The sequence below is a fragment of the Dasypus novemcinctus genome, chromosome 25 (assembly GCF_030445035.2).
Source record: "Dasypus novemcinctus isolate mDasNov1 chromosome 25, mDasNov1.1.hap2, whole genome shotgun sequence".
Lineage (NCBI taxonomy): Eukaryota > Metazoa > Chordata > Mammalia > Cingulata > Dasypodidae > Dasypus > Dasypus novemcinctus.
The window spans coordinates 61,471,752-61,499,402 of NC_080697.1; the positions used below are offsets into that span (position 1 = coordinate 61,471,752).

The 27,651-nt window shown below is 43.1% G+C and overlaps 1 protein-coding gene across 3 annotated transcripts in view; it reads left to right on the top strand.

Moving 5' to 3' along the window:
- KIF13B (kinesin family member 13B) overlaps positions 1-27,651 on the top strand; it is a 180,565-nt gene that overhangs the window by 84,824 nt on the left and 68,090 nt on the right. For all 3 annotated transcript variants that reach the window (XM_058288052.2, XM_058288054.2, XM_071211863.1), the window contains 13 exons: positions 773-935; positions 6,667-6,813; positions 7,824-7,973; positions 8,278-8,406; positions 13,166-13,336; positions 14,552-14,709; positions 15,672-15,804; positions 21,297-21,443; positions 21,981-22,010; positions 23,361-23,460; positions 24,040-24,166; positions 25,171-25,226; positions 26,730-26,854. In XM_058288052.2, the coding sequence (XP_058144035.2) occupies positions 773-935; positions 6,667-6,813; positions 7,824-7,973; positions 8,278-8,406; positions 13,166-13,336; positions 14,552-14,709; positions 15,672-15,804; positions 21,297-21,443; positions 21,981-22,010; positions 23,361-23,460; positions 24,040-24,166; positions 25,171-25,226; positions 26,730-26,854 (1,636 nt within the window). The remainder of the gene's footprint in view (positions 1-772; positions 936-6,666; positions 6,814-7,823; positions 7,974-8,277; positions 8,407-13,165; positions 13,337-14,551; positions 14,710-15,671; positions 15,805-21,296; positions 21,444-21,980; positions 22,011-23,360; positions 23,461-24,039; positions 24,167-25,170; positions 25,227-26,729; positions 26,855-27,651) is intronic.

Sequence of the window (27,651 nt, forward strand, 5' to 3'; positions counted from 1 at the left end):
AGGGAGAGTTTATAGCCAAGAAAAATAGGCATTATCCTTTTTTTCCTTCCATTTTCGAAAACAATAATTGCCAATTTATATTGATTTATTCAAAATGTCCTATGTTAGAAGCTGCCGATTTTCAGTTTGTATAGCTTTTCAATTTGAGTAAACAAGTATTTATACTTAGAAGTTATACTTGACCATTGTATTATACCTTAGGTGCTGAAGCTTGGGTAGATGCTTTCTTAAAAAAGGGAAAAAAAGAAGCTTATCTGGGCTGATTAGCTCAGGTGGGTAACGCCATGGTGATAGTGAGTTTCAGATTGCAAATTCTGTCTGTCCGTAGGCTAGTTAGCATTGCTCTCGGTGTCTCATACCCTGCCTGCAGACTGGGCTTAACTGACCTCTTGCTCATTTGGTGTTCAGATAAGCAGCATCTGTATCACCTGGAGCCTGCGAGAAATGCAGACCCTCAGGCCTCACCCAGATCTACTGAGCTACTCTTCAGTTTAACAAGATCCTCGGTTATTTGTGTGCGCAGTCAATTTAAGAGGCACTGCCCTAATCTAAGGCCAGCTTGTTATACAAATGTGTGCCGGTACTAGTTTATGTAACCTCTCAGATACTAGTGTATGTGTGGGTCTTGTTAGGAGCACATTCCCTGTGTACAAAAAACAGGTTAAAGTTTTGGTTTGCATTTTGGCATTGACATATTATATGCCCTATAATATTCTGATTTCCTGCTTTACTTGTTATCTCCTCCCTGTCCCCACCCCTCTTGTTTAAAAAGAGAAGCAACACTGAGTACCAGCCTGATGAGGTTGAGGGAACAAATCGTTAAAGCCAATTTGTTGGTGAGAGAAGCTAGTTACATTGCAGAAGAGCTGGATAAAAGAACAGAATATAAAGTTACCCTACAGATCCCAGCCTCCAGCCTCGATGCCAACAGGAAGGTGAGCTTGCCGTCAATTAAGGAAAAGCCATCGGCTCAGCCTGCTGTATGCTGCAGTGGTGCTGTTTCAGCACCGGCGGGTTTGCCTTAACGCCCCTCTCTACCCTCCCCTTCCTGGACTCATTTGTGCTCATCCTCCTCTCTCAGGTAGAATTTACTTTGTTTTAATTCTCTGCATTCGTGCTTATATATGTTTTTAAAGTAAACAACTTTATTCACGTTTATTTGATATAGCATAAAATTTACCCACTTCAGGTGTACAGTTCAGTGGTTCCTAGTAACTTTGCCAAGTGGTGCAGCCGTCACCGTCAGTCAGTCTGGGAACATTTCCATCTCCCTTCCCTCCCCCACCCTGCCATTTCGTTAACTCTCTTTGGTCAAATTTGTTTAAATTATTTCTGAGAGGTCTTTCCTGATTAATCGCTCCAAAGTGCATTCTTTTTCATTTATTCAATAACTACTTTGTAACTTCAACCCACCCCAAAAATACAGTTAAGTGCTCATTTTAATTATATCAAGTTATTTTCTACTTGATAATAGGTTGCTTTGTAAAACTATTCATCATTTGTTTCATGTGTATATTCTAGACCGCAGATCTCTTTTTGTATAATGCAATAGGCATAATAAGATATAAGGGGTATGGCCCATCAAACTTTTATTATCCTTATCTTTCAGTTTTAATTTTTTTGAGGTTCCTTTCTAGCTCTCATCACATTTCTATGTAATTTTTTGATGGAGTAGGTAGACTCTTGTATTCAAATGACAATCCTGTGTATGTTTCTCCAGCATTAGATACAACAAGGTTTTGTGGTTTTGTTTTTTTTTTCAGGGAGGTACCAGGGATTGAGCCCAGGGCCTCCTACATGGAAAGCAGCCCACCCACTTGCACTGCATTTACTCCCCACTCCCCACAGCAAGGTTTTTCTTTTTTCTTTTTCTTTTTGCAAGGCATAATATTGCCTTCTTTTCTTTTCTTGTTTTAAAGATTTATTTTTTTATTTCTCTCTTCTTCCCCCAGGCACCCTCCCCCCAGTTGTCTGCTCTCTGTGTCCATTCACTGTGTGTTCTTCTTTGTCCACTTGCATTGTTGTCAGTGGCACCAGGAATCCGTGTCTCTTTTTGTTGAGTCATCTTGCTCCGTCAGCTCTCCATGTGTGTGGTACCACTCCTGGGCAGGCTGCGCTTTTTTCGCGTGGGGCGGCTCTCCTTGAGGGGTGCACTCCTTGTGCGTGGGGCTCCCCTACGTGGGGGACACCCCTGTGTGGCACAGCATTCCTTGTGTGCATCAGCACTGCGCATGGGCCAGTTCATCACATGGGTCAGGAGGTCCTGGGTTTGAGCGCTGTACCTCCTATGTGGTAGGTGGACACTGTATCAGTTGAGCCAAATCCACTTCCCTGCTTTCTTGATTATAGTTCAAAAGTACACAAGGTAAAAAAACTAGAGCAAGTTTTGTTTTTTAAAACGTGTTTTGTTTTTACAGATTTCAAAATCTGCACCAGTGGATACTTAAGCCAGAAATTTTAAATACAAAATCATTTTAAAACTGACACTATCAAGGCATGTGTGAAGTGTCAAAATATGTTTTTTCATTAGTACATGTGTATTTATTACTAAAATTCACTGTTAGGGATAAGAATAAGTGAGTCAGTGAATTGTGGTTCTCTAAGCTTGTGTCATTTAAAAACACTGATAGAAAACACAAAGTTTTCCCTCCCACAGCAAGATTTTAATCAACCCTTCTTTGGTCTTTCAGTTTAATTTAAGGGCAGGGATCTCCTCTCTCTTTCTCTTATGACATTATAGCACCTAGCCAAAGTTTGCACAGAACAGACCTTTGGAAAATATGATGTGTCATGAAGATATTGTGAACATGATGCAGTCATTCCTTTAGGGAAAATCATCCTTTCATCTACACTCTGCGTGTGGTTTAAAAGAGTGTACGCACTTGGAACTTTATGCTTTTGCTTGTTGTCATTTGTAAGGCAAATTCTGGATGCGGTGGGACTTGCAGATGAAAGCAGTGCCAGGAACCCATTTGGGCAGAAGGTACAGGCCCAGCGTCTTCTGGAGACTGAGAAGGGCCAGGTCTTCTTACAGGCTGAAGCGTTTGGGGTGAAAAAAACAAAACAAAACAGACTCGAACACTTTCTCACCATTAAAAACAGGATGGAAGCCTTTTCTCTAAACCCTGTTTGGGCTTTGTTGGGTAGGAGCAGCTCTTCCTCAGCCGCCACCTCCTGGAGCTCAGGCACCTGGGCGTGTCTTTCCTCCCAAGCACCTGAAAGTGCGTTTACCTGGGGGGGGGTCCTGTCGCTGCCAGAGGTGACGGACAGGCTGGAACTGAAGCCGCCACTTTTACCCGACAGCTGTCAATTCAGTCTACTTTTATTGCTTTAAATGATACGCATTTTCAGGTTTCACCAAAGAGAGGACCTGGGCAAGGAAGAATTTCCTAATCTAACTTACTAGTTTTCTTTAATGGACCATGCCTTTGGTGTTTGTCTTAGTTTCCTGGCTGTTAAATACCAGGCATCGGGTTGGCCTAAATAATGGGAATTTTGGCTCATGGTTTTGAGGCTAGGGAGCTGCAGTCTCGAGGCCTCAGCAAGGCGAGGCTTTCTCTCCAAAGACGGTGTTCCAGGCTGACCACCTGCGCCCTGTGCCCCGGGCCTTCCTGTCCCATCCTGTCCCATGGTCATGTTCGCAGCAGTGTTTCCTCCTTCCCCCCAGCCCTTTCTGGCCTCTTCCTGTGGCTTTTCTCTGAGGCTGCCTTATAATGCCCCTGCAGTAGGACTGAGACCCATCCCATGCCGTCAGCCACACTTTAACTAAAAGTAACACCTTCTAAAGGTCCTTTTTACAGTCGTTCACACCCAAGGGAACAGGTTAAGATTAAGAAATGCCCCCCTGCCCTTGGGGTACATAACTCGGTTTACCACAGTGTTATATCTAAAAACTCATTGCCAAACCCAAGGTCATCTAGAGTTTCTCCTTTATTGTCATTCATTTAGAAGTTGTATAGTTAGGTTTTTCACATTTAGGTCTGTGATCCATTTTGAGATAATTTTTGTGAAAAGTGTACGGTCTGTGTCTAGATTCTTCGATTCTTCCTCCTCCTCTTCCGCGTCCTCCTCCCCTCCACTGAGCTTTTGGATATACAGTGTTCTAGCACCATTTGCTGGAAAGTCTGTCGTCCTTTTTCCATTGAATTCCCCTTGCTTCCTTGTCAGAGATCAGTCAGTTACATCTCTGGACTTTCTCTTCTGTTCCTTGATCTGTTTGTCTGTTCTTTCACCAGTATCATACTGTCTTGACTAATCTAGCTTTGTATAGTACATCTCAAAGTAAGATAGCGTCAGTCCTCTGATTTTGTTCTTTAGTATTTGACTGGCTACTCTGGCTCGGCTCTTTTGCCTTTCCATATAAACTTCAGAAACTGATTATCAGTATCCACAAAATAACCTGCTGGGATTTTGATTTGGGGTTGTATTGCATTTGTAGAATTTATTGTTAGCTGCAAGAAACCATGCTGCACTTTGCACATTTAGTTTAGAAAAATTCTGAGCTAAGTACCCAAGCTTATCACTTTCCATTTCACTTTTTCCAAGTTCTTTGCCACTTTAAAATAAAGGTCGTCTTTCTTCCAGTAAGTAACTTTAGCATCCATATGTCTACCACCGATCTCTTCAAAGCAACGTCAGCCTTTTCTATCAAGCTCCTCGCAGTTCTTCAGCTTCTTCCCATTACCCGATTCCAAAGCCATTTCCACATTTTTGGTATTTGCAGTAGCAGCACCCTGCTCTTCTGGTACCAAAATCTCTTCTGGTTTCCTAGGCTGCTGAAAGCAGATACCATGAAATAGGTTGGCTTAGAATTGGGAATGTATTCGCTTACAGTTTTGAGGATGAGAAAATGTCCAAATCAGGCATCAAGGCGATCTTTCCTTCCTGAAGACCGGCTGCCACGTGGCAGGGCACCGGCGGCCTCTGCGGCTCTCCTCCTCTTCCAGGTCTCCTTGCTTTCATGGTCTTGCTTCTGTGGCTTCTTCTCTTTCTTCCTCTCTCTCTCTTTCTCTCTCCCTCCCTCCCTCTCTCTCATCCCAACCCCCCACCTTTTTCTGTGTTCATCCTCTTTATTCAGGACTCCAGTAATAGGATTAAGGCCCTCCGGCCCACGCCTTACCTGAAGCCACCGAGTCAGAAGGGCTCCTTCCAGGAGTTCACACCCACAGGGACAGAGCCGCCTTGAAGACATGATTTTCTGGAGTACATGCAGTTCCAAATCATAAAATATCTATTTATCTATATCTTCTTTTTTTTTTTTTTTTTAATTAGAATTCTGTAGTTTTCCTCATGTAGATCTTATACATTTTTGTTAGGTTTATACCTATGTATTTCTTTCTTTTCTTTTATTTCTTTATTTTGATTTTTCTTTTTAGTTTTTTATTCTTTTCTTTTTTTAAAAGATACTAATGTGTTTCTAAGTTCAATTTCTGTTTGTTCACTGCTGGTATGAACAATTAGGGAACAATTAGGGAAGCAATTGATTTTTGTGTATTAATCTTATATCCTGCAATTTGCTATAATCAATTTATACTTTTCTTATTTTATTGCATTAGCTAGGACTTCTACAATATTGTGAAATAGTTGTGAGAGGGAACATCATTTTCCTGTTCTGATCTTAGGGAGAATAGCATCTACTTTCTCTTGTTGTCATAAATTTTATGTAGATGTTCAGTATTCAGTTGAGGAAATGCCCCTATATTCCTAGTTTGTGAGATATATGGGCAGTTATCTACTTTGTGATTTAAAATTTTAAAAAAATTATTTTAAATACATACTTATTTTATAAGCTGCAAAAATATGAATATCATTTTAGTAAATTCACACTGTGTGTATATATAACTGTCTGTGGAAACTGGTATCATTGGTTGCCTCCAAATGGGTTCACGGGAGACTTTTCACGGTTTACTCTTTAAAACATTTTGTGTTTTATACAATATTGATGCTACCTATTTAAAAAAAGTTAAAACTTTAGAAAGGTAAAAGATACTTTCTTAACATCTGTATTGATTTCCTGGGACATCCACAAGGAAATGTGGCTTAAAACTACAGAAGTTAATTTCTTCGCCGAGGCCGGGCCCCCCAGCCCTGGGCTGCCACGGCTTCTGGTGGCCGCCGGGCTCCGCGCGCCGGCTCCAGGCTCTGCTCTGGCTCCCACGGCCGCCTTCCCTCGGCGCCCCATTTCCTCTCAGTCAGTGCGGGCTCCCGACCTGATTCTGTTTGCAGGCGCCCTGTTTCACCACACCCACAGCCAGGTGTGGAGGTGGGATCACCCGGGGCCCCGGCATCGCAGCCCGAAGCCAGCGACTCTTGCCTTCTGCCCTTGGTGGTCTGTGGTCATGGGGGCCCCACATAAAACATTTTTATTTTGACTTCCCATTACACATCTGGTCTTTTGGTTTTCAATTTAAAGCTATATCCAACTGTAATTAAAATTTAAATTTAAGCTTAAACTTAAATTTCTCCTGCACTTTAAATTTTGATTGCAGTTGAATATAAAGGCATTATATTTGGTTTGCCAGAATTCTGGCAAACTCCGTAGTGAGCAAGTTAAAGAATGCCGGCAGCTTCACATTCGTGGTGGCGTAGGCTCGGGCGTGTGAGGTCAGGCTTGACCGCCTCGGGGTTTCTGTGCTGTTCCACCCAGCGTTCTCACTGTCTTTGCAGAGAGTCTCTCTCCTCAGTGAACCTGCGATCCAGGTGAGAAGAAAAGGAAAAGGCAAACAGATTTGGTCTCTGGAGAAACTGGACAACAGGCTGTTGGATATGAGGGACCTTTATCAGGAGTGGAAGGAGTGTGAGGAAGACAGCCCAGTAAGTTGAGAAAATCACCTGCTTGGTGGTCACAGAAGGACCCAAGAGGAACGAGCCTACTTATTCCAGGAGAAAATGTGATATTTTAAGCCCCTAGGTTGTAATAACCTATTTTTCTGGCATCTTTTTTTTTTTTTTTCTCTCCCAATTTTGTGTTCTTTGCATTTCTAGAAGAATTTTCCACTTTAAAATAGTACATATGGGGAGCAGATGTAGCTCAGTGGCAGAGCGCCTGCTTCCCAGGTACAAGGTCCTGGGTTCAATCCCTGGTACCTCCTAAAAAAATAAAAAAAGAAGAGAAAATAGTATATATATATCATGCGTTTTAAAATGTATTTTCAGTATTACTTCCTTTGTTGCCACATTGTTGGTTACTTCCTTAGCCTCTTATTTTGTCAAAATTTTTATTTTTCCAGATTGTCATGAGTAAAAATGACTTCTTATGGTCAGATAACTTTTTTTGCTAAATTTTTTTCCATTCTATTCTCTCTATTTCTCTCCTATTTCAATTTAGAAATAGTACTACAGTAGTGACAAATGCACAAAAAAGCAAACCAACCACTCTTCCATTGGGGGGTGTCTCTCATTAGCAGCAGCGTCTAATGACTTGGCAAGTGCGAAGGGGAGAGCTCCCAGTCATCTGCTCTCCTGATGGGAGTTGGGGAGAGTCTGTGCACTTTGTCTTTACCTGTGTAAGACACGTGCCTCTCCAGCTCCTGGGCGAGGTTTCCACGTGAAGGAGGAGCGGTGTGAAAGTGCAGGACGTGGTGGTGGGATTGCTCTCACAGCTGAAGGGTTCCAGCTGGCCTTCTGCGTGGGGACGAAGGCGAGAAGGGAGCTGGGGGCAGTGGTGCGCTTCAGCAAGAACTTTCTTTCATTTTAAAGAGTACGAGGGTCAGGATGTGGTTATGAACGTTAAGTTTAACGACTTAAATTAGAGAAAACAAAAATGGTGAATCCCTCTCTTTTACGTGACTTTCTCACGTTGTCTGCTCTGAATTTTATCAAAGGTCATACGGTCTTACTTCAAGCGTGCTGATCCCTTCTATGATGAGCAGGAAAATCACAGCCTCATTGGGGTAGCCAACGTCTTCCTCGAGTCCCTCTTCTACGATGTGAAGCTGCAGTACGCTGTACCGATCATCAACCAGAAAGGAGAGGTGGGTGTTCTCGTCGTCCCTGGCTCTGTGCAGAGAAAGGTTCTAGACGTCGGCAGGGGGGTACCCCTGCTACCCTCAGTGATGACGAGCGATATTACGTGCATTATTGATCCTTGTGTTAACGTAGGTCTTTAGGGCGGTTATTTCAAGGACTTTCAGAGAAAATAACTGTTAAAACCTAGCCTTCCAGAGTCTCATGAACCATAAACCTAACCAGTTGGCTCTAAAACAGAAGGGAGATAATCTCTTAGAAGAAAGAACAAAACTTGAGAAAAAGAGCTTCTGCTTCCCCCGGTTGTTACAGGTGGCAGGTCGCCTGCACGTGGAGGTGATGCGAGTCAGTGGGGAGATTGGTGAGAGGCTTGCGGGCGGCGATGATGCTGCGGACACCTGCTCTGAGAAGGAGGCCCAGGAGAACAAGCTTGTGTGCATGGTGAGTCCCAGGTGCCTCTTAGGAGTGGAAGCGGCTGTTGGAGACGGTGTATTTAGATGACGAAGACTGTGTTCCTTTTTGAATTTTGAAAATATCTGTCTCTCAATAAATATTTAATATTTTCAAGACCATACTTCACCATAAATTCTGAAGACTGGATCGATCTTATACTAGCACTTCCAGTAACTTATACTGTGAAGCCTTGGTTAAGTCACCTCTTTTCTCTGGGTGATTTGGCTCCAACATTGTTTGAATCTCTGAACCTGTACTTCTCTAGAGAGAAACGAAGTTTCTTCACATAAGTTTCATCCTTCTCTTGTTGGGCTCCTAAGAGCTGGCCCTGTGCCTGGGCTCTTGCCGCACGACATGCCGCTCCTCCTCACCCGTGTGCGTGTGCTCGCTTCAGCGTGCCGCGCCGCGTGCCGCTCCTGCTCACCCGTGTGCGTGTGCTCACTTCAGCGTGCCGCGCCGCGTGCCGCTCCTGCTCACCCGTGTGCGTGTGCTCGCTTCGGCGTGCCGCGCCGCGTGCTGCTCCTCACCCGTGTGCGTGTGCTCGCTTCGGCGTGCCGCGCCGCGTGCCGCTCCTGCTCACCCGTGTGCGTGTGCTCGCTTCGGCGTGCCGCGCCGCGTGCCGCTCCTGCTCACCCGTGTGCGTGTGCTCGCTTCGGCGTGCCGCGCCGCGTGCCGCTCCTGCTCACCCGTGTGCGTGTGCTTGCTTCGGCGTGCCGCGCCGAGTGCCGCTCCTGCTCACCCGTGTGCGTGTGCTCGCTTCGGCGTGCCGCGCCGAGTGCCGCTCCTGCTCACCCGTGTGCGTGTGCTCGCTTCGGCGTGCCGCGCCGCGTGCCGCTCCTGCTCACCCGTGTGCGTGTGCTCGCTTCGGCGTGCCGCGCCGCGTGCCGCTCCTGCTCACCCGTGTGCGTGTGCTCGCTTCGGCATGCTGCGCCGCGTGCCGCTCCTGCTCACCCGTGTGCGTGTGCTCGCTTTGGCGTGCCTCAGCACCAGACGCTCTTCTTTCCACTCTTCTCATGTACTCTGATCATCAAATGTCTGCTGAGTGCTCTCTGCCTGGTGCTGGGTTTATCAAGCGGGCAAGACTCAACGAGTTCACTCATAGTGTGTGTGTATGTGTAGGAGAGACACATAGAGCAAAAAATATTGTGTGATCCAGGTGGCTCCGATCAAGGTAGGCAATAGGATGCTTTGGACAGAGGGGAAAGGTAATGGATTCAAGGTCTGAGGAGCATTTCTGGAAAGTGAGACTTGGGCTGAACCTTGAGGGGGCAGGTCTTATTTAAAGTGTTTCTCCATAGGAAGCTGGTGGTGCTTTCACAGGTAGTTGCTAGGTAGATGGAGGGGGGTCCTTGCAGTTCTCCACTCCTGCTCAGTAAACATGGTGTGCCCACCTGCCCCACTGGTTGTGACGGTGAAGACTGTGCTCCCATACATTCCAAATAGCCCCTGCTGAAGCCGTACTGCCTCCAGTTGAGAAGCACCCTAGGAGCCAGTTAAAAAGGAGGTCTTTGAGGAAGAGGAGTCAGCAAGGGCATAGGGACAGAAATATGCCGATGCGGAGGCTGGTAGGGGGAAATGAAGGATGCTCAAGCTTAAACCTTACTTCATAATCCATCCTGGATCAGCCCTTTTCTCAGCAAATGCTTCTAGAATTGAAGTTGATGTTGAAAGGGGTAGATTATGTATTAGCCCTCAAGTAAGGAGAAGCTAAAACTGTTAAGAGCTGGGCGTTTTCCTCTAGGTCACGGATTCTTAACCTTATTTTGTTCCATGGACCCCTTCTCAGAATGTAGTGGCAGATAATTTTATGACACTCAACATTGGAGGTCAGAGAAAAGAAAAGATAGTTGATGTTTTTCAGGTCCAGTTCACGGACCCCTGGTTTAAGAACCCGTGCACTAGGTGTTTGCATACAGTAAGGTCTCAGATGTGTCAGGGGAAAACATCTTAATTCGCTGAAAGTTACTCTTCATTGCATTTTACTTGGTGTGAGTGTGTTCCTTTGAGACGTCATGTTGTCAGGGATGAACACATAGGCTTAATACTGGTCCAGTTTAGAGGAGTCGGACTAGTAAATGCACCTCCGTGAGATACAGACTTGTACCAGAAAGTCACGTGACACACGCAGGAACTCACATTTAGGAAATTATCTTTCGTCCCTTTATCCTGGTGTGATGGTTAGGTTATTGTGTCAGATATCCTTTGTTGATTGTGTTTCCCTAGAGAACCCTGACTAATACACCTGGATAACATGATCTTTTAAAAAAATGGAACTAGAATCTTACTCTAAGAAAGTCGTGGCAGTGGTGTAATTGATCCCTGTTCACCTTGCCTTAACAGTTACTCATCACGGTCAGTCTTGTTTCATTCGTGCACCCAAGCCACTTCTGTGGATTATTTTGGAACAGTCTCCCAAAAAGTATAACCATATCGTTATTACACCTAAAAATTCCTTAATATCATGAAGTATCTGGTCAGTTTCCCTAATTGTCGTAGTTTGATATGTCGTTTAAGTCTTTTAATCTCTGTGTGCTCTTTCTTGTTTTCTCTGTTTCTCATCTTCTCTTACCCTAAAACCTGTTTATTACAGAAACGGAATTGCCCTGTGGTTTTTCATGGTCTGGATTTTGCTGGTTGCATGGGTTCATGTGTCTAACATGTGCCTGGAGGTTAGATAGAGCCGCAGGTGTGGGAAGAGGGAGAGCAAGGACGCGCCCAGGAAGCCGTGTGCCGCTTCCTGGAGCTCAGCCGGGAGGACAGCCGGGGAGGACGAGCAGCGCGGCGTGGAGGCACCTGGGCTGAGCAGTCGTCGGTTCTTACCTAGAGGCCTTTTGTCATTAGGACTACCAGTCTCTACTCATTAGCTGGACTACATCAGTAGAGAGAATCTTCCCCTTAATAACCGTATGGCTGTTCACAAATACACTTTGTATAGGACAAATGCTTGATATGCTCCCTATATTTACCAGTTTTCAAAATGTTAATTGGTTTTCCTTCTGCTATCCAAAGGTGACCAGTGAGGTTTTTTATGTTTCGTTTTAGTATCATCATGAACTCTTAGATGTAAACATATTGCATGTGTTTGAATCCATTGTATTTATTACCTGTATTGAAGCGTATGTTGTCCCATTTTTGGCCAGTGGGAGTCTTTTCAGTCAGCTTTTGAGGCCTTTGTTTTTCCAGATTGCATGCAAGTTAAGTGAAAAATACAGGGGGAAGCAGATGTGGCTCAAGCAGTTGGGTGCCCACTTACCACATGGGAGGTCCTGGGTTCGGTTCCCTGTGTCTCCTAAAGAAGATGAGCAAGACAGCAGCTGACATGACGGGCTAGTGCCGTGAGCTGATGCAACAAGATGACGCGATGAAGACACTCAATGAGGAAACACAGTGAGACACAACAAGCAGGGAGCTGAGGTGGCTCAAGTGATTGGGTCCCTCCCTCCCACATGGGATGCCCTGGGTTTAGTTCCTGTTGCCTCCTGAAAAGAAGACAAGCACACAATGAACAAACAGAGAGCAGGCAGCAAGCGTAAACAATGGGGGCAGGGGATAAAAGAAAATAATCTTAAAAAACATATACATAGGGGATTCTTTTATACCCCCCTTTCCTCCTTTTCTACTTTCCTCCATTAATAGCATGTTTCATTGGTATGATACATTTGTTAGAATTGAACTCTTGAGTACTTTTGAAATAAACCTAATATTAATAGGGTAATAGCTTTCTTGCTTTGTGGTGTAAGATATTCTGTGCTTATTCTGTTCATATCCTGTCCCAGACCTGGAATCACCCATTTCTCTAAGGAGCTCTGATGGTGTTTAGCGGGGAATGGTATAAAGAGACCACACGGGAACATGCAGTAGCCTTTTGAGTTTAAAAAAAAAAAAGGCCAAAAAATTGTATGACAATAATCAAAATATTGGTAGGAAAACAAAAGAAACCAGTCTGGAGACGGTTAAACTATCATGCGTGTTGAGTATCATAGGCCAGAGAAGAGGTCTAGATTTCCTTTTCTGTAATGGAAAAATATGCCTATTAACATTAACAGTTCAATTACGTATGTCGAGTTAGTGTATTTTAAATTCTGCTGACATCCCAGCTGTCTGAGCAGCTCGCAGTTAAAGTCCTGAGGTGTTCTGACACCTTGTGGTGGTTGTAGCTTCTGTAAATCTAAGTGTCCTCTTTCCTGATAGTCTTCATATTAAATCTTGCTTCCTTGTTGATTTCAACCTTAAAATTGAGCAATGTAGTCGCAGAGTTTGGGATTTGCTCGGCATAAACAGTTTGTCACTGTCAAAACTGCATTCCATATCTCTGAGTCAACGTACTTCTTGGAACTTATTTTTTTTTTTAAGATTTATTTTATTTATTTCTCCCTACCATCTTATTTGCACTTGCTGTGTTTTTTCATCTTCTTTGTTTTTTTAGGAGGCACCAGGAACTGAACCTGGGACCTACGATGTGGGAGGGAGGTACCTATCACTTGAGTCACCTCTATTCCCTGCTTTGTTGCATCTCTCATTGTTTTCCTCCATGTGTCCCTTGTTGCATCATCTTGTTGTGTCAGCTCGTTGTGCCTACCTGTTGCATCAGCTTGTTGTCTTGCTTGTCTTCTTTGGAGGCACTAGGAACTGAACCTGGAACTTCCTGTGTGGTAGGTGGGAGCTCAGTTGCTTGAGCCACATCCGTTTCCCACTTCTTGGAACTTTCTGATGAAAAAAATAATAATAAAGTCTTCTTTTCCTTCAGGTTAAAATACTGCAAGCTACTGGGTTGCCACAGCATCTCTCCCACTTTGTATTTTGCAAATACAACTTCTGGGAGCAACAGGAGCCAGTAATGGTTGCACCTGAAGTAGATACCACATCGTCTCCTGTCAGCAAGGAGCCTCAGTGCATGGTTGTCTTTGATCACTGCAATGTAAGTTTCTTTTTCAGATTTGGCCAAATTTTAAATAACTCGTATAGAAATAGAGCAGAAAAAACTTATTTAAAAAACATAATTTGATATGCTGTATGTTTTGGAGCAGTTCCTTAAAGTGGGGTTGGAGTGAGTACCTGAAATGTCAGTGCGCTTAACGCCTTCACAACTAAAAGGGAACTTTCGGTGACGTGTAGTATGTATGTGTGTACTTTTGTATTAGATTCCTGGAGAAATTGTCCTCTAAAGAAGTTAAGAAACCAGTGTTTTAGAGAAATTGAAGATAGAACATAGAGAACTAAGTTTATTGAGCACTTAATGCTCTGTGAATCTTACATTTGCTCTTTTCCAAGTTGTATTTGAGGTTAAGTGTTTTCAGCTGTGACGGCAGGTCAACGAGATCAGTTTGCACAAGGTTACATGGATTGTAACTAGCGAAGCCAGGACTGACACATTCCAAAATATTTTTTTCTGTTATACCACAGTTGGTCCATCTCCTTTTTTCCCCAAGAAAGAGGCCCCTTTCTAATTAGTTTCAAATAGAGAAATACTTTCAGTGTGTTGAAATTCCTGAGAGAGAAAGAGAAAGGGAGATTCCATGGCTTGCTTTAATAAGCTCTTTTAGAGCTTAGTCCTTTTCATTGCAAAATGCTGTCTTAAAATCCAGTTTAAATACATCAGTTCCAGTTCATTTCCTCTGATTTTTCCTTGTAAAGATGGACAGGTTGGGAGAATTATTTATAATTAGATCATTTTTTTCAGTGATGATCATTATTCCCTTTCTCTCCTTTTGTTTGAGATAGTTACCTAAAACTGGAAATCATTGGTTTTCCAATACCCTGCTAGTTTACTGCATATAATAACTTCTATATCAGGACACTGTAGATCACTGTTTTAATAACTAATATAATTATTTATACTTTTATAAATAGGTCCCCAAATGTTGCTAACAAAATAGACTATAACTTAGTCCTTATATAATAGGCTTTAAAGGTGAAACGTGTGAAAAATTCAGTTATATAAAGTCAAGGACCTTGGGCCATCTACATGTTCATTTTGGGTGTTAGATAGTAGTTCTGTTCTGTAACCGAAACGTTCTGTTTTCTACTACTTTTCTCCATGAGTAAGTAAGTACATGTTATCATATATAGGTAATTATAACGTTTCCAGAAAGTCTCTCCCTTTCTTAACTAGTAAGTAACTGTTTTCTTTCAGGAGTTTTCTGTTAATATCACTGAAGACTTTATTGAGCATCTTTCAGAAGGGGCATTGGCAATTGAAGTATACGGCCATAAGATTAACGATCCTCGGAAAAACCCAGCCCTGTGGGATTTGGGAATTATCCAAGCAAAAACACGTAGTCTTCGAGACAGGTGAATTTTAGATATCTATCTGATCCCATTTATAATTTTAAAAATTGTTAGAGATGAAAACTGCCGTATATAAAGGCTGCTACTTCCCGAACATTGCCAGTGTTCCAGAGACAGTGTCCAGCTCTCAGTGGCTTGGGGAAACTTCTTTAACGAGAGTGAGCTTTGAGGGGTGATGGAGTAAGTTTAAATGCGTAGGTATTTAAGAAGAAACAGTTAAATGAACTTCTGATAGCTTATTAGGAATTTTTTCTGATTAATCACTGTAGAGAGAAGGATCACGATCTACTCTAGCATTCAGGTTTTTTATTGTCTTCAGCTCACAGCTCTTTTCAAGTGGTGTCAGTGATGAAAAGAGGTAGGCTTGTTTGTTGACCAGGATTTTATTAGGTGTGAAAGAGACTGAAATAGCATAATATACTTTCCATCTAATTATAGGTGATAACCTGATTTATTTTTTGTTGTATTTGGAGAGTGTTTTAGAAGTTGAGATTTTCTTCATGCATTTATTGCCTGGATGTGATGAAAGTTACTTGCCAAGTCAGTAAAGTATGTGACGCTATCTCAGTTTACCTGTGAAGGGATGATCGCTGTAACTGCTTCTTTACATTGATTAAAATGTTTCAGTTTTTGAGTACCTGCTTTGAAATAGATTTGTAATTATATCTTCTTGAAAAAACTGAAGGAACCATTCCAATTTTGATGTTAGGTTTCCATAATGTTGCTTTTAATTAAATATACCAGTATGTACTTATATATTATTCTTTGATCATTCTACTGAGTTATTCTTTTCAGAGATCATTTTCTTTGTTAATTGTGTGTTTTGCTTAAAGCAATTTTATTCTCTGAGCTACAGGTATTTGCATAAATAGCCGTTGTTCAAATAATGCTTGCTTAAATATAGCACATTATGAAATAAAAGTATAAAATATTATGATTTTCCAAGAGCTTCACCTGTTTCCTAGATGGAGTGAGGTCACCAGGAAAGTGGAGTTCTGGGTTCAAATTCTGGAACAGAATGAGAATGGCGATTACTGTCCTGTGGAGGTGACTTTCGCAAAGGATGTGCCAACGGGAGGTGTCTTCCAACTCCGTCAGGTAAGAAAATTGCGAACGTTACCTTTGTGAAAGCTACTGTTAAATTCTCTAGTGCCATAAAGCTTACTATTGCATTCCTTTTAGCAGAAATGTCAATGAAAATGAAATCTCTACTGGCCAAGCTTACTTTCATATTACAGTTGTCTCCTATTTCTGGTGTATTTCTTATGTTTTCACAAATATTGCTATTGATAATATTTTAAAACTAGCTTCTATTTGCATTAAGTAAGAAAGAAGATAGGTTAAAAAAAAGATAATTGAACTGTGGGATGTAAAAGACACACCACATAATGCAGAGAGCGCACAAAGGCCGGGGTGGTGCGGCGGCACGTTGGGAAGGAGGGGCCCTTCAGGCCTGTGCCCGGGCCCAGCCGTGTCCAGCTGAATTACTTCCCAGCGCTCCTTCCCCTGTAAGGTGGAGGGACGGTGATCCCTGCCTCACAGGGACAGTGCGAAGACCGAGAGAGGACTGACTGTGCAGCACCGTGCTTGACACTTAGGGGTGCTCAGTGCACCAGGTGAGTGAGAGTGCGTGCCAGAGGCTGCAGGAGGACAGATGTGGGACCATTTCTTAACCGCAGGTGGGTTGTGATTGGCCAGTGTCGTCATTGCCAACTGTTGTCGTTTGCTAAAAGCTGCTGGGAGCACTACGCTGGCAACGGCTGGCTTTTAAAGTGGGATTTCTTCGGTTAAGGCTCATTCTGAGAGGCCATGGGAGGTGTCCAGATGAGGCACCGCAGCAGCTGCTTTCTCCCGAGCCGCGGCCAGGGCCACAGGGCACGTGGCAGGCACAGCCCCTCGCTGCCTGCTCTTCCCGTTGCCTCTGGGCCTTGCTGTCAGCTTCTGGCTAAAGTGGTTTTCTCTTAGCTGTAGGGTTCCTCACTGTCTCTGCAGCTTTTTCCTCTTATTTGTGGCTTTTTATTCCTCTGTTATAAAGGACACCAGCGAGAGTATTAAGACGTACCTTGGGTCATGCAACCTAATCAAAGACCCTTAACTGAAGTTATGTAATCAAAAGGCCCCACCTGCAGTAGGTCAGCTGCACAGGCATGGACTGGCTCTAAGAACGTGACCTCCCGGGGTCCCACAAAAGCTTCAGGCTGCACACCAGCTAACACGACGGGCAGCTCTCGCTTAACAATGTTAATAGGAATTTGCATATGAGATTTAAAAATACACTTTCAGCTATACTCTGCATTTACCTTATGATTGTTTTCCTGCTTTAAAAAATAGTAAGATAATAGATATAGAAAAGGAATGTTGAAAGCATTGAAAGCAAAATATGAGGGTTAAGGCGAGAGAAAGTTTAATTATTTAGGTTTCGGAATGTTTTAGGAGAACGATAAGTACTTATTCAATGACCACAGAAAATGAAAATTAATTTTAACAATTTCATTCATGTTGGCAAGGAACTAAAAGCTAGAATAGGATTTTTAAGTGTGTGAAGAACATCTTTTTTCCGAACATTTTAGAGTAAAGTGGGCATCTTTATTGTTCATCTGTTAGAAAATGTATGTGTGTGTGTGTATCTCTTCCTTGATGACTCAAATTCATCTACTAGAAGGCAAGACCATATAATTTTCTGTAGTTTAGTCTAAATTGAATATTTAAGTATCTATCATACTTCTTACAGTCTTTATTGAAAGTGTTCAAATATAGTTGGGCTTCTCAGGAAAGGCTGTCTGGAAGATGTCATCTTGACTTGGATACTGAAAGAACTATTGCAAGGACTGTAAAGGTATTTCAGCTATAAATGGCAAGAATGAGGGATTAGGTTAGTTTGGGTAGAAACTAACACATATGGAAGACCTGGAAGGTGGTAAGAGAAGAGCTTAGAGAAGCATGTGGTAGCTGGTTAACAGAGGGCCCTGAAGGCGAGGCTTATTTGGATTTAATATGTTTCAAAATTTGGGGCCTGCTGTTCATGAACAGAAAAGTAGAAGAAGGAACCGGACGTATTTACTCTACAAGTACTTACTGAGTCATGAATGCAGGACAGGCACTGGGACGAGTGTTCGAGCTCCAATGGGTAAGACATACATAGTTTGTTTTAATCTCAGATCTTAGAATCTAGTGGGAAATACTGACCTTAATTAAATAATCCCATAAATAAATGGCAAAAGTGTAGCTATGATAACGTCTACTAGGTGGAGTTTATCGCGGGGAGATGTGTCTGATGCTGGGGTAAACTGAGAAGCTTTCCTGGGGACTGGAGTGAGCTCAGAGCTGAGCTCAGCTCCCAGGTGAATGGGCGTTGGCTGGGCAGATGGGGGTGACAAGCCATGGGGACAGAAGAGCGGGTGCACGGGCTGCTGTGGGGCGCTTGTCACGGAAGGCTTGGTGGGCCTCCGTGGACCCAGGAAGGACGAGGACAGGGTAAGGGTTGGGACATAAATCCTGCATGGCCTTGTGATTCTCTGCGTCTAGTGGGAAACTCTGCTTCCGTTGTGTCTTGTTGAACCAGCAGCAGGACTTGGCCCAAGAAGAAATGGGGTGAGACCCAGCCAGGACTGCCCCAAAGCACCCTGCAGTGGGGCTGGTTGATTCCGAAGAAAGAGGCACTGAACCTCAGAGCGACCGCCCAGAGCACTTAGCAGGGTGATGTCAGGAGGAGGGCGGCAGCCCTCGGGATAGGCAGCGAGATGGCGAGGAGTTTGCAGGAGGCTGTCTGCACCTGCCAGAGCCCCTACAAAGACAAAGGGGCCAGGAGCCAGAGGCTTGTGTGCAGGTGTTGGGAAGACCTCTTCCTATGCGATCTTTTCTTAAATCACCATGTGCTCCCAGTGAGCCGTGCTCCAGGGTGTAGCAGCCGAGCACTGCTGTGTGCTTCCAAGGTGAGCCGTGCTCCAGGGCATAGCAGCCGAGCACTGCTGTGTGCTTCCAAGGTGAGCCGTGCTCCAGGGCATAGCAGCCAAGCACTGCTGTGTGCTTCCAAGGTGTGAGGTCTGAGGAGGGAGGCAGGAGGGCAGTCAGCCCTGGTCAGGTGGAAGGTGATTGGATACTAGATGGGAGCATGAAAGGATATGGGTGAGCCAGTAAAAAGACTATCATTGCAGCCTAACCTGGAGTAATGATAGTGGACTATACTGTGGTAGAAGAGATGGAGAAAAATAAATGTTGAAAGGTAAAACTTAAGAGATAGAGCCCGTGGGGCTACTGATGGATTGGAACTGTGGGCGTGAGGGGAGTGCCGTGGCTCCTCAGCTGGGGACTCCGCTCTTTGAGAGCATCACAGGAGGAAGAGCCAGATTTGAAAAGAAGCTGAACTCCTCTTTGATCCTGTTGAATTTTAGAGCCTTGGAGACATACCAGAAGAGATACTGTAAAGTCTGGACCTCAAGGCAAGGTCTGTGTTGGAAATAAAATTGTACAACTCCTCTGTAACGACAGCTGGCTAGGGTGGCGACGCGGCTGTCCAGAGAGAGAGCACTCAGGTTGACGAGCGGGCCTAGAGCTGGCCCTGGAGGAGCCCTGCACTCAGCCAAGCAGAGACGCTGAGCTGCACAGGGCGCTTGAGAGTAACAACCAGGCAGGAGGAAGGAGAGCCGGGGAGAGCTTATGTCAGAGAAGCCACAGGAGCCGGAAAGAGTCTTGAGTGCTGTACATTGAATTTTAGAAACCCTGGACACTGGCATACTGGACATGATGCTTCAGAGAGCTCCAGGTGCATTTAGATACCATCTAGACCTGTTCTTTAGAAACGGTAGTTACGGTTCAAGTAATTCGTGCGTGTTCGCATGGGGTGTTAGTGACAAAACTGAAATTAGAATCCATGGTCTGCAGTGACTACTGTTAGGTTTAGCAATTTGAAATTGCTATTTCTGTATATAAAAAATGGTCAAACTGCAGTTATTAGAGGTTCAATCTTATTAGAGGTTCAATCTAATATTTTAATATGCTTTTTGGAGCTTTTCTATGAATCCCTAGCAAGTCCAGGATCCTTTTTCTCCTTTTCTTCCCTCGTCTTGAATTCTCCCCCAAATCCATACTTCGGCACATGACAGTATGCTTTCTGAGGGAATTTTTTCCCCCACAAAATATCTCATGCATAAGTTCTGGAAAAAAATCAAAAGACATTTATATTCCATCTATTCAAATCTAGCTTGATAGGGTCCATCATTGCCTAAGTGGATTTTCCTGATATTGCAAAACTCTTGGGAACTAAAGTTCCAGTGGAAGAAGGGGAGAAATTGTAGAACCAAATTCCATTTTTCAAGTTCTATTTTAGGTTCCTAAAATTTATGAACCATTTTCAAGTCAGTATTTTGGAAATACTGGGAATTAAAATATGTGTATGTATTACTTAATAGTAAGTACATAAATGCCACATAGTATTCTGAAAATGTGCTAAAGAAGGTACAGCTTTTCTTTGATAAGTTCTTTAATTTACATTTTGGCTTGAAATTTATTTTTATTTGGGAAAAGGAGAGTAATTCCAAGATAATAGTCTGTCTTATTTCTAACACTGATAGTTAATTTTTAAAAAGTAGGTCATACTGTAAATTTTTTTGTAATCTCTTTAATTAACATACTTATTTCTACAGCTGTATTTTAATAGCTACATAGTAGTTCATTATATGTTCCTTAGTTTATTTAAACAGTTGTCAGTATTATGCATTTAATTTGTATCTAATTTTTTTTGTTATTCTTAACAGTACTTTAAAATTCCTTAGAGTTTTATCTTTATGCATATGAATATTTACTTAGAATAGATTCGAGAAGTTGAATTGCTGGATTAAAGGATACATACATTTTTAAGGCAAATTGCCCTGCAGAAAGGTTGTACCAACTTATATTTCTACCACCAGTGTATAAAATGACCTGTTTCCTAACTTCAGGCATTGTCAAAACTTGCCTTTTACCAAGATAATTGCTAGTTTAGTAAGTGAAAATTAAATTGTAACACTACTATTTTGTGTTTGATTACCAGTAAGCTAAACATTTTTAATTGACTGCCTTTTGTGTTCACTTTTATAAGTCTTTTTTTTAATGTATAAAAATGTATAAGTCTTTTTTTTTATGTTCTGACAACTTGCTTAAAAGGTAAATGGTTTTTCCTGAATACTTCTTCAGTTGGTGTTTTAGTGCTGGATGTTTAAGTGAGGCAAGTCTCCAGAGGGAAAGGTTTTCTCAGTGTCCGCCTGTAGGGGTCTCTCTTGACTAAATTTTTGGAAATGAAGAAACTGATTTTAGGAACTCTTAAAATTGTCTACAAAAGTACAGATATTGTATGATTTCACTTACATGTACGAACTAGAATATGAAAATGCACAGAAACAGAAAGTAGATTGTAAGTTAACCGGGCGGGAGTGGGGTGGGAGGATGGGGAGGTAATGCTCAAGGGTTCAGAGCTCCCGCTGGGTAAAAGGCGTGGAGAGAGTAACGCAGCATTAAATAGAATTAATGCCACAGAACTGTGTATTCGAAAGTGGTTAAAATGGGAAATTATATGTTGTGTATATATCCCCACAATTAAAAATATTGGGATGCAGGGGCAGTCTCGGCGAATTCAAGTCGAAGTGAAGTCTGTGCAGGAGTCTGGGACTTTACCACTAATGGAAGAATGCATATTGTCTGTTGGCATTGGATGTGTAAAAATTCGGCCGCTAAGATCCCCTAAAACTCATGAGACCTTCCAGGTAAGTTTCCATGTCTGTTATGTTCTTTCAGACAAAACCAGATTAGAGTCTTTTGGCTCCCGAAAGAAAACTGCCTCCTATGAACAGTTCCTTCAGTATTTCTTTGTCTTTTTTTTAGTATTTTTCATTTGCTTGAAATCACTGTGCCAGACTATGAGTTTTGCCCTGTGCACGGCGGGCTGAGAGTGGAGCCGGCTCAGCCTCCAGGCTCCCACAGTGCCTGGTACTGTGACCGTCTCAGTGCCGCCCACCCTCTGCTCCCGCCTCCTGGCTTGTAAGGCGCTTGGCAGCCGGTGTGCGATTTTCCCTGGCGAGTGGGACATAAACGCAGCACTGGTTCCTGAAAAGATCCGATGAACGTCCTCCACTTTCTATGAGAATGTCCAAGTTCCTGAAAACTATAGAACCAAGACTGAGGTTGAGGGCAGGTGGGGGGTGAAGTACTGTATTAATTAAATTTGAGTATATAAAGTAATGGACAAGACTCAGATTGTTTTGACTATTTTGGTTCTACATAATTATGTTTTTTTCTTTTAGGAGGAAGGGGAGGACATGGATAGCTACCAGGTAATTTAGCATCTGTCCACCTTATCAAATAAACTTGATATAAGTATAAATTACACATTCCTGGATTTTGCCATACTGTTACTTAATAATTGTACAATGAATTTTGATTCAAGTATTGCTTCTTCTTATATTAAAACAGAATAGAGGCAAATGAGCATTCATTCGTAGACTATAAAGTAAAATCTGCTAGGCGTAGGAAGTCTAGTGTGTCTGTCCCAGAGAAATCATTTCTGACTGTTAACCTTCTTCCAAATCTGGAACTTCCCTATCCCGGTTCCTCCAAAGATCCCACCTCCAGAGCCGCCTCCTTGTACCTTTTCTCTCCTGTACATGTGTCGCTCCCTCCTCTCTCTGCGGCAGCTGGCTCGCGCTGAGCTCGTCGGACCAAGCCTCCACTCCCAGCCCCTGTCTCCTGCAAAATTTTGTTTCTGTCCATTAAGTCTCGGCTCATCCCTTGGACTGTCAGAGCCCTTCGAATTCTGATTGTAGTCATTCAGTGTAGTCACTCTTCTGGTTTTGTATCGTGCTAAGTTGATAACAACGGCTGCCTTCCTTTAAGTTACTGATAAAAACATTGTATCAGATAGGGTTAAATACGGAGTCCTGTGGAGACTTCCTTTTAATTTGACATTATTCCTTTAGTCACTGTTTGGATGTGCTATTCAGTCATCCGTGATTTCACATAAGTAAATTAGCTACACATTTCTCCATCTTGTCCGCAAGAATGTCATAAGCAATTTTGGTCAAGTGCCTTAGTGAAGTCCACATACATGTACCTGCAGCGTTCCCCTGCTCCTCCCAGCCTCGCAGTTCTGTTAGACAGGGAAAACGAGGTGCGACTGGCATATGTATCCAGGTGTTGATGGTAGAGTTGCTGCTCTGTCAGTAGCTCCTTGCCTCCCCTCCCCAACCCACCCCCAATAAACAAAAAACCGACACGGGAGAAAAGCTTTCACTTGGTGTTTGGAGACACTAATGAGGCACGGTGCAGGCAGTGGGAGTGCTCACGGTGGTCCTGAGGGGTGCGGGTTGAAAGGCTCTAGAGCCCTGTCTGTGATTTCACCCAGCACGGAGGTCTCTTCGAGGGGCTCTGTTGCAGGTACTTGGAGTTCTACCCCTGGAGCCACTGGAGATACAGCTGGTCGGGGTAGTAGAGGATGCCCCTGCAGAAATACTACCCTAGAAAGCAGTGCTTTACGCTCTGAGAATTTCTGTCCTGAATTATGAAGAAATTATTGTATAATAGGTCATGTTTTCAAAGCAATTTACAGGAAGGTAAGATACAGGATCATTTTCTGATATATTGCTTTGACATTATGTTTAATATGAGGCACCTTTTTTTTCTTTCAGGATCGGGATTTAGAAAGACTACGTAGAAAATGGCTGAATGCCTTAACGAAACGTCAGGAATATTTGGATCAACAACTACAAAAGCTTGTCAGTAAACATGGTAGGAAAAACAAGTCAAATATTTCCCTGTCCCCAAATTAGTGGGTAATTAACTCCCCTCTGCAGCCAAATAAGCCGAGTCAGGTAAAAGTCAGTCAGGGGATGTCGAGGCTGTGTGAATGTAGCCACTCTTGTTCAGGCCGTGTGCTTTCCAAAGAGCATTTGCCCGGTGGTGAAGATATCTCTGTTTAGGTAGTCCCCTCCCCATATAAAGAAAGAAAATACAGTACGTACGGCCAACTTCATTCCTCAGAAGTGACTTCAGGAGGGCTGGTATTTTTTGTTCCAAGCCCTTGAGTCCTCTGGCTCTGGAACCAGCGGCGCCTGCCCTGCTCCACCCCAGGCCTCGCGGAGCTCGGGCGGCCCCCTGGGGGAGCATGCCTCCCCTCTCTAGCTCCGGGGAGCTGGGTTTTCTTAGACTGCGAACCATCGGTATTGTCACCGACCAGGGAAGTGACGAGTTCCCAGGGAGCCCTGTCAGCCGGTAGCTGTCCTGCCGCACGAGCAGCCCCGTCTTCCTTAGGACTGTGGGATGCATAGCAGGCGAGGCTGCTGCGCTGAGCCTCTCTCTCTGCTGCAGATAAAACAGAGGACGATGCTGACCGCGAGGCTCACCTTCTGGAGATGCGGCTGACACTCACCGAGGAGAGGAACGCGGTGATGGTGCCCTCTGCCGGCAGTGGGATTCCAGGGGCCCCCGCGGAGTGGTATGAAACCGCAGGCTGGCTTTTGGAATTCTGGAGGCTAGGCAGCTGTCTGCTTTCAGTATGAATTTTTTTCTGTGCTTTAAAGAATGGAAGATACACAGTAGCATATGGGAAAAAGTTGTTTGAATTAGAGGAAGTGTTAAACTGTTTTCATGTGTTGAATGACTGTGACCTAAAACTGCATCTTATTAAATAATATTGTTATAGCCAAAGTAATTAAGATTTCTGAGAATCTAAATCAATATTTAGTACCACTGCACTTAGCATAAAAAAATTAATATGTTAATTACTTCAGTCATTCCTTTAAAAGACTGCTCCATCATCATAAAATTGCATCTCCAGGAGTTTTTGGTGTTGGTGCTGGCTTCAAGTATACTGTCAGCAAATGTTTTGTGCTGCTTTATAGAAATTAAGAAATAATGTACAGGGAGCAGATGTGGCTCAAGCAGTTGAGCACCCGCCTCCCACACGGGAGGTCCAGGGTTTGGTTTCCAGTGCCTCCTAAAAACAACAAGCAAACAAATGAAAAAAGCAACTCAGGGGAGCTAATGTGGCTCAGTGGTTGAGCACCGGCTTCCTTCATATGAGGTCTGGGGTAAAGTCCCCAGTGCTGGTACCTCAAAAATTTTTAAAAAATGGTGTATTAAGGGGAGCAGATGTAACTCCGTGGTTGAGCTCCTGCTTTCATGTCTGAGGTCCTGGGTTCAATCCATGGTACCTCCTTAAAAAAATAAACAGTATATTAGGCCCATAGGGTCCTCAAATATATAATTTTATAAGAAAATAAATTTAAACAAGGGAACTTCAATTAAAAAAGAGGTATAGGTTTCTTATAAGACTAAGTTCCAGTGTCAGAGGATATGATAAATATGAAAGCACTGGTTAAAAAGCAGCAGTTCCAGTTAATTCTGTGGCTGACTGCCTGTGAGTGTTCTGAGTGCGAGGGGGAGCACGTGCTGCCGTGCACCTGCTCTGTGGAGATGCTACCTGTTCTCGTTTTGTAGGACTCCAGCACCTGGGATGGAGACGCACATTCCTGTTCTATTCCTTGATTTAAATGGTAAGTTAGGAAGTGTTTTCTGAGGGCTAACTCCGCTGACAACAGGATCCTCACAAAGTGCATAGTTGGGCAGTTCTGTAACCCTAAGCTTTGAGTTAGTTTTGTTTGAGCCTACGTACTCTGATGCTTACAAAAGAATGAATTTTTATGGGTAGTATTTTTATAACGGGAATAGGTGTATTTTATCCTGAAGCCTCCTCACATTTCATTGCCGCAGCCTCCAGTGCTGTGCGTGTGCTTTGCTTTCAGGATGGGAGTAGTGGTGGCCTATGTTTGGTATTTAGGATGGTAGTGAGGGTTTTCCACATGTGACATTATCTAATAAATTTCTCCTCTTTTCTCTGTGTTCTTGTGGCTTTCATCTTGCATTGTCTGTTTTTCAATACTGTCATTTTTCTGACACTCCCCCACGCTTCACCCCCAGTTAAATGTTTTGGGTCTGGCTGCATTTCATATATACGCTATTTAGAGAAGGGTAGATTCAGGAGTAAAGATAGTTATAAGTCAGCAGTTGAATTCCTAACCCATCTGAAGGAAAACTTTATACTGATGTTTTAAAATTTACTTTCGCAAATAGGCAGGTTTGCATGTCCTTAATGTTTTCCTCCCCTGAATTATAATAATTGAGGTGCTTAGTATCGTGTGCTGTTTAGCTTCTTTAGACATAGAAGATTTTTTCTATACCCATGGAGTTAGAGAATAACATTAACTCTTTCATTATTGTCTTAGTGGTTGGAGATTTGGTGTTTGTTTATCCCATTTATTTCTATTCTACCTTGTTCTCTTAGATCTTGGTGACTCAGGTTTGTCCAATCTCTTCATGTGTTAGGATTCTTAGATGGTGAGGTGTGCTTCTAAAGGGGATGGGTAAGAAAGTGGAAAAGAATAAACTTAAGGATGCCCTGGTAGTATGGAGATTTGAACAGATGATCAGAACCTTGTACAGTTGTCCGCACGTTCTTGGTCCAGCCAAGCCCCCGTGCTAGGAGGGGCCTTGCCAAGGCCACAGCTTAGGGAGGTGGGAGCGGGAGGCCTGGGCTCAGGCCACAGGACGGCTCTCTCGTTTCTTGCTCCTGTGGCCAGTTGATTTTGTTGAAATTTACTGTCAGATAACAGGAATCATTCTCTTATTTCTCATTTCTTTCCTTACCTTTTAAATGGAATAACCAAGAGCAAAGCACTAAAAGGTAGGGAATTTGGGTTTTAATGATGTCATTAACATTTATGAGCGATGACTTGGGTAAACTATTGCATATCTTGGCTTCAGTTACCTTCCATGTAAAATATGTGATAAAGGCAGGAGATTGGATAAGATAATTTCTTGAGCCACTTTCTAATATTTGTGTACTATTTAATGGCTGTCATCAGTGTCACTGAGATTTCACAGCAAAAAGCAAATGAAATTTGAAGCCAAAGATTTTAAATAATAAGTAATTAAAATTTAGCTAGTAGGGGTTATCCTTTAAAATACCTTAGTATTTAATGGAGCTTCTTTGCTTTTAGCTGATGATTTCAGCTCTCAGGATAATCTTGATGACCCAGAAGCTGGCGGGTGGGACGCTACCCTCACTGGGGAAGATGAAGAAGAGTTCTTTGAACTGCAGATTGTAAAACAACATGATGGAGAGGTAAGAAAGCCAAACTCTGAAAGGTCAGATACAAGGTAGTTTCATTAACCTTTCCCCGAGCCTTTTGAAACAACCAGCAAAATAATTTCAGTGCTTACAGTTCTCACAAGATATAAATGGAAACCTTTCATTGTGACCTCCAGAAATAATAGAGCTTTGACATCAGGTTCTGTCCATCCAGCGTTTCACTCTTTCCTGGGAAGGACCTGGTTAGTGTCACAGGTCCTCCAGCAGTGCTCGTTCCCTGGGGTCACGCTGCTTCTCTTCCTTGACCGGTGATGGGCGGAAGTAAGTTTACTGAAGCACATAAAGTGACATGATGCTTGGGATTTGGCTTTGAAATTTTCCAGGAAATTATTTTTAAATGGGAAATGAAGAGATGAAGGGAGAAAATATTTGCAAGTCATATATCTGACCAGAATATGTGAAGAATTGGTATAACTCAAAAACAAAAAGACGGACAACCGATGAAAAAATGGCAAAGGGCTTGAATAGACATTTCTCCAGAGAAGATACACAAGTGATCAGTGAGCACACAAAATGATGCTCAGCACCACTATTCATTAGGGAAATGCAAAACCACCATGAAATACTCCTTTACACTTTCTAGGATGGCTCTAACCCACCCAAGGAAAATAGCAAGTGAGACCGTGGAGAAACTGGAGTTCTCGTTTATTGCTAGTGGGAATGGAAAATGGTGAGCTGGTGTGGAAAACAGTTGGGTGGTTCCCTCGAAAATTTAAAAATAGAATTACCATGTGACCCAACAATTCTTCTTTTATGTATATATACCAAGG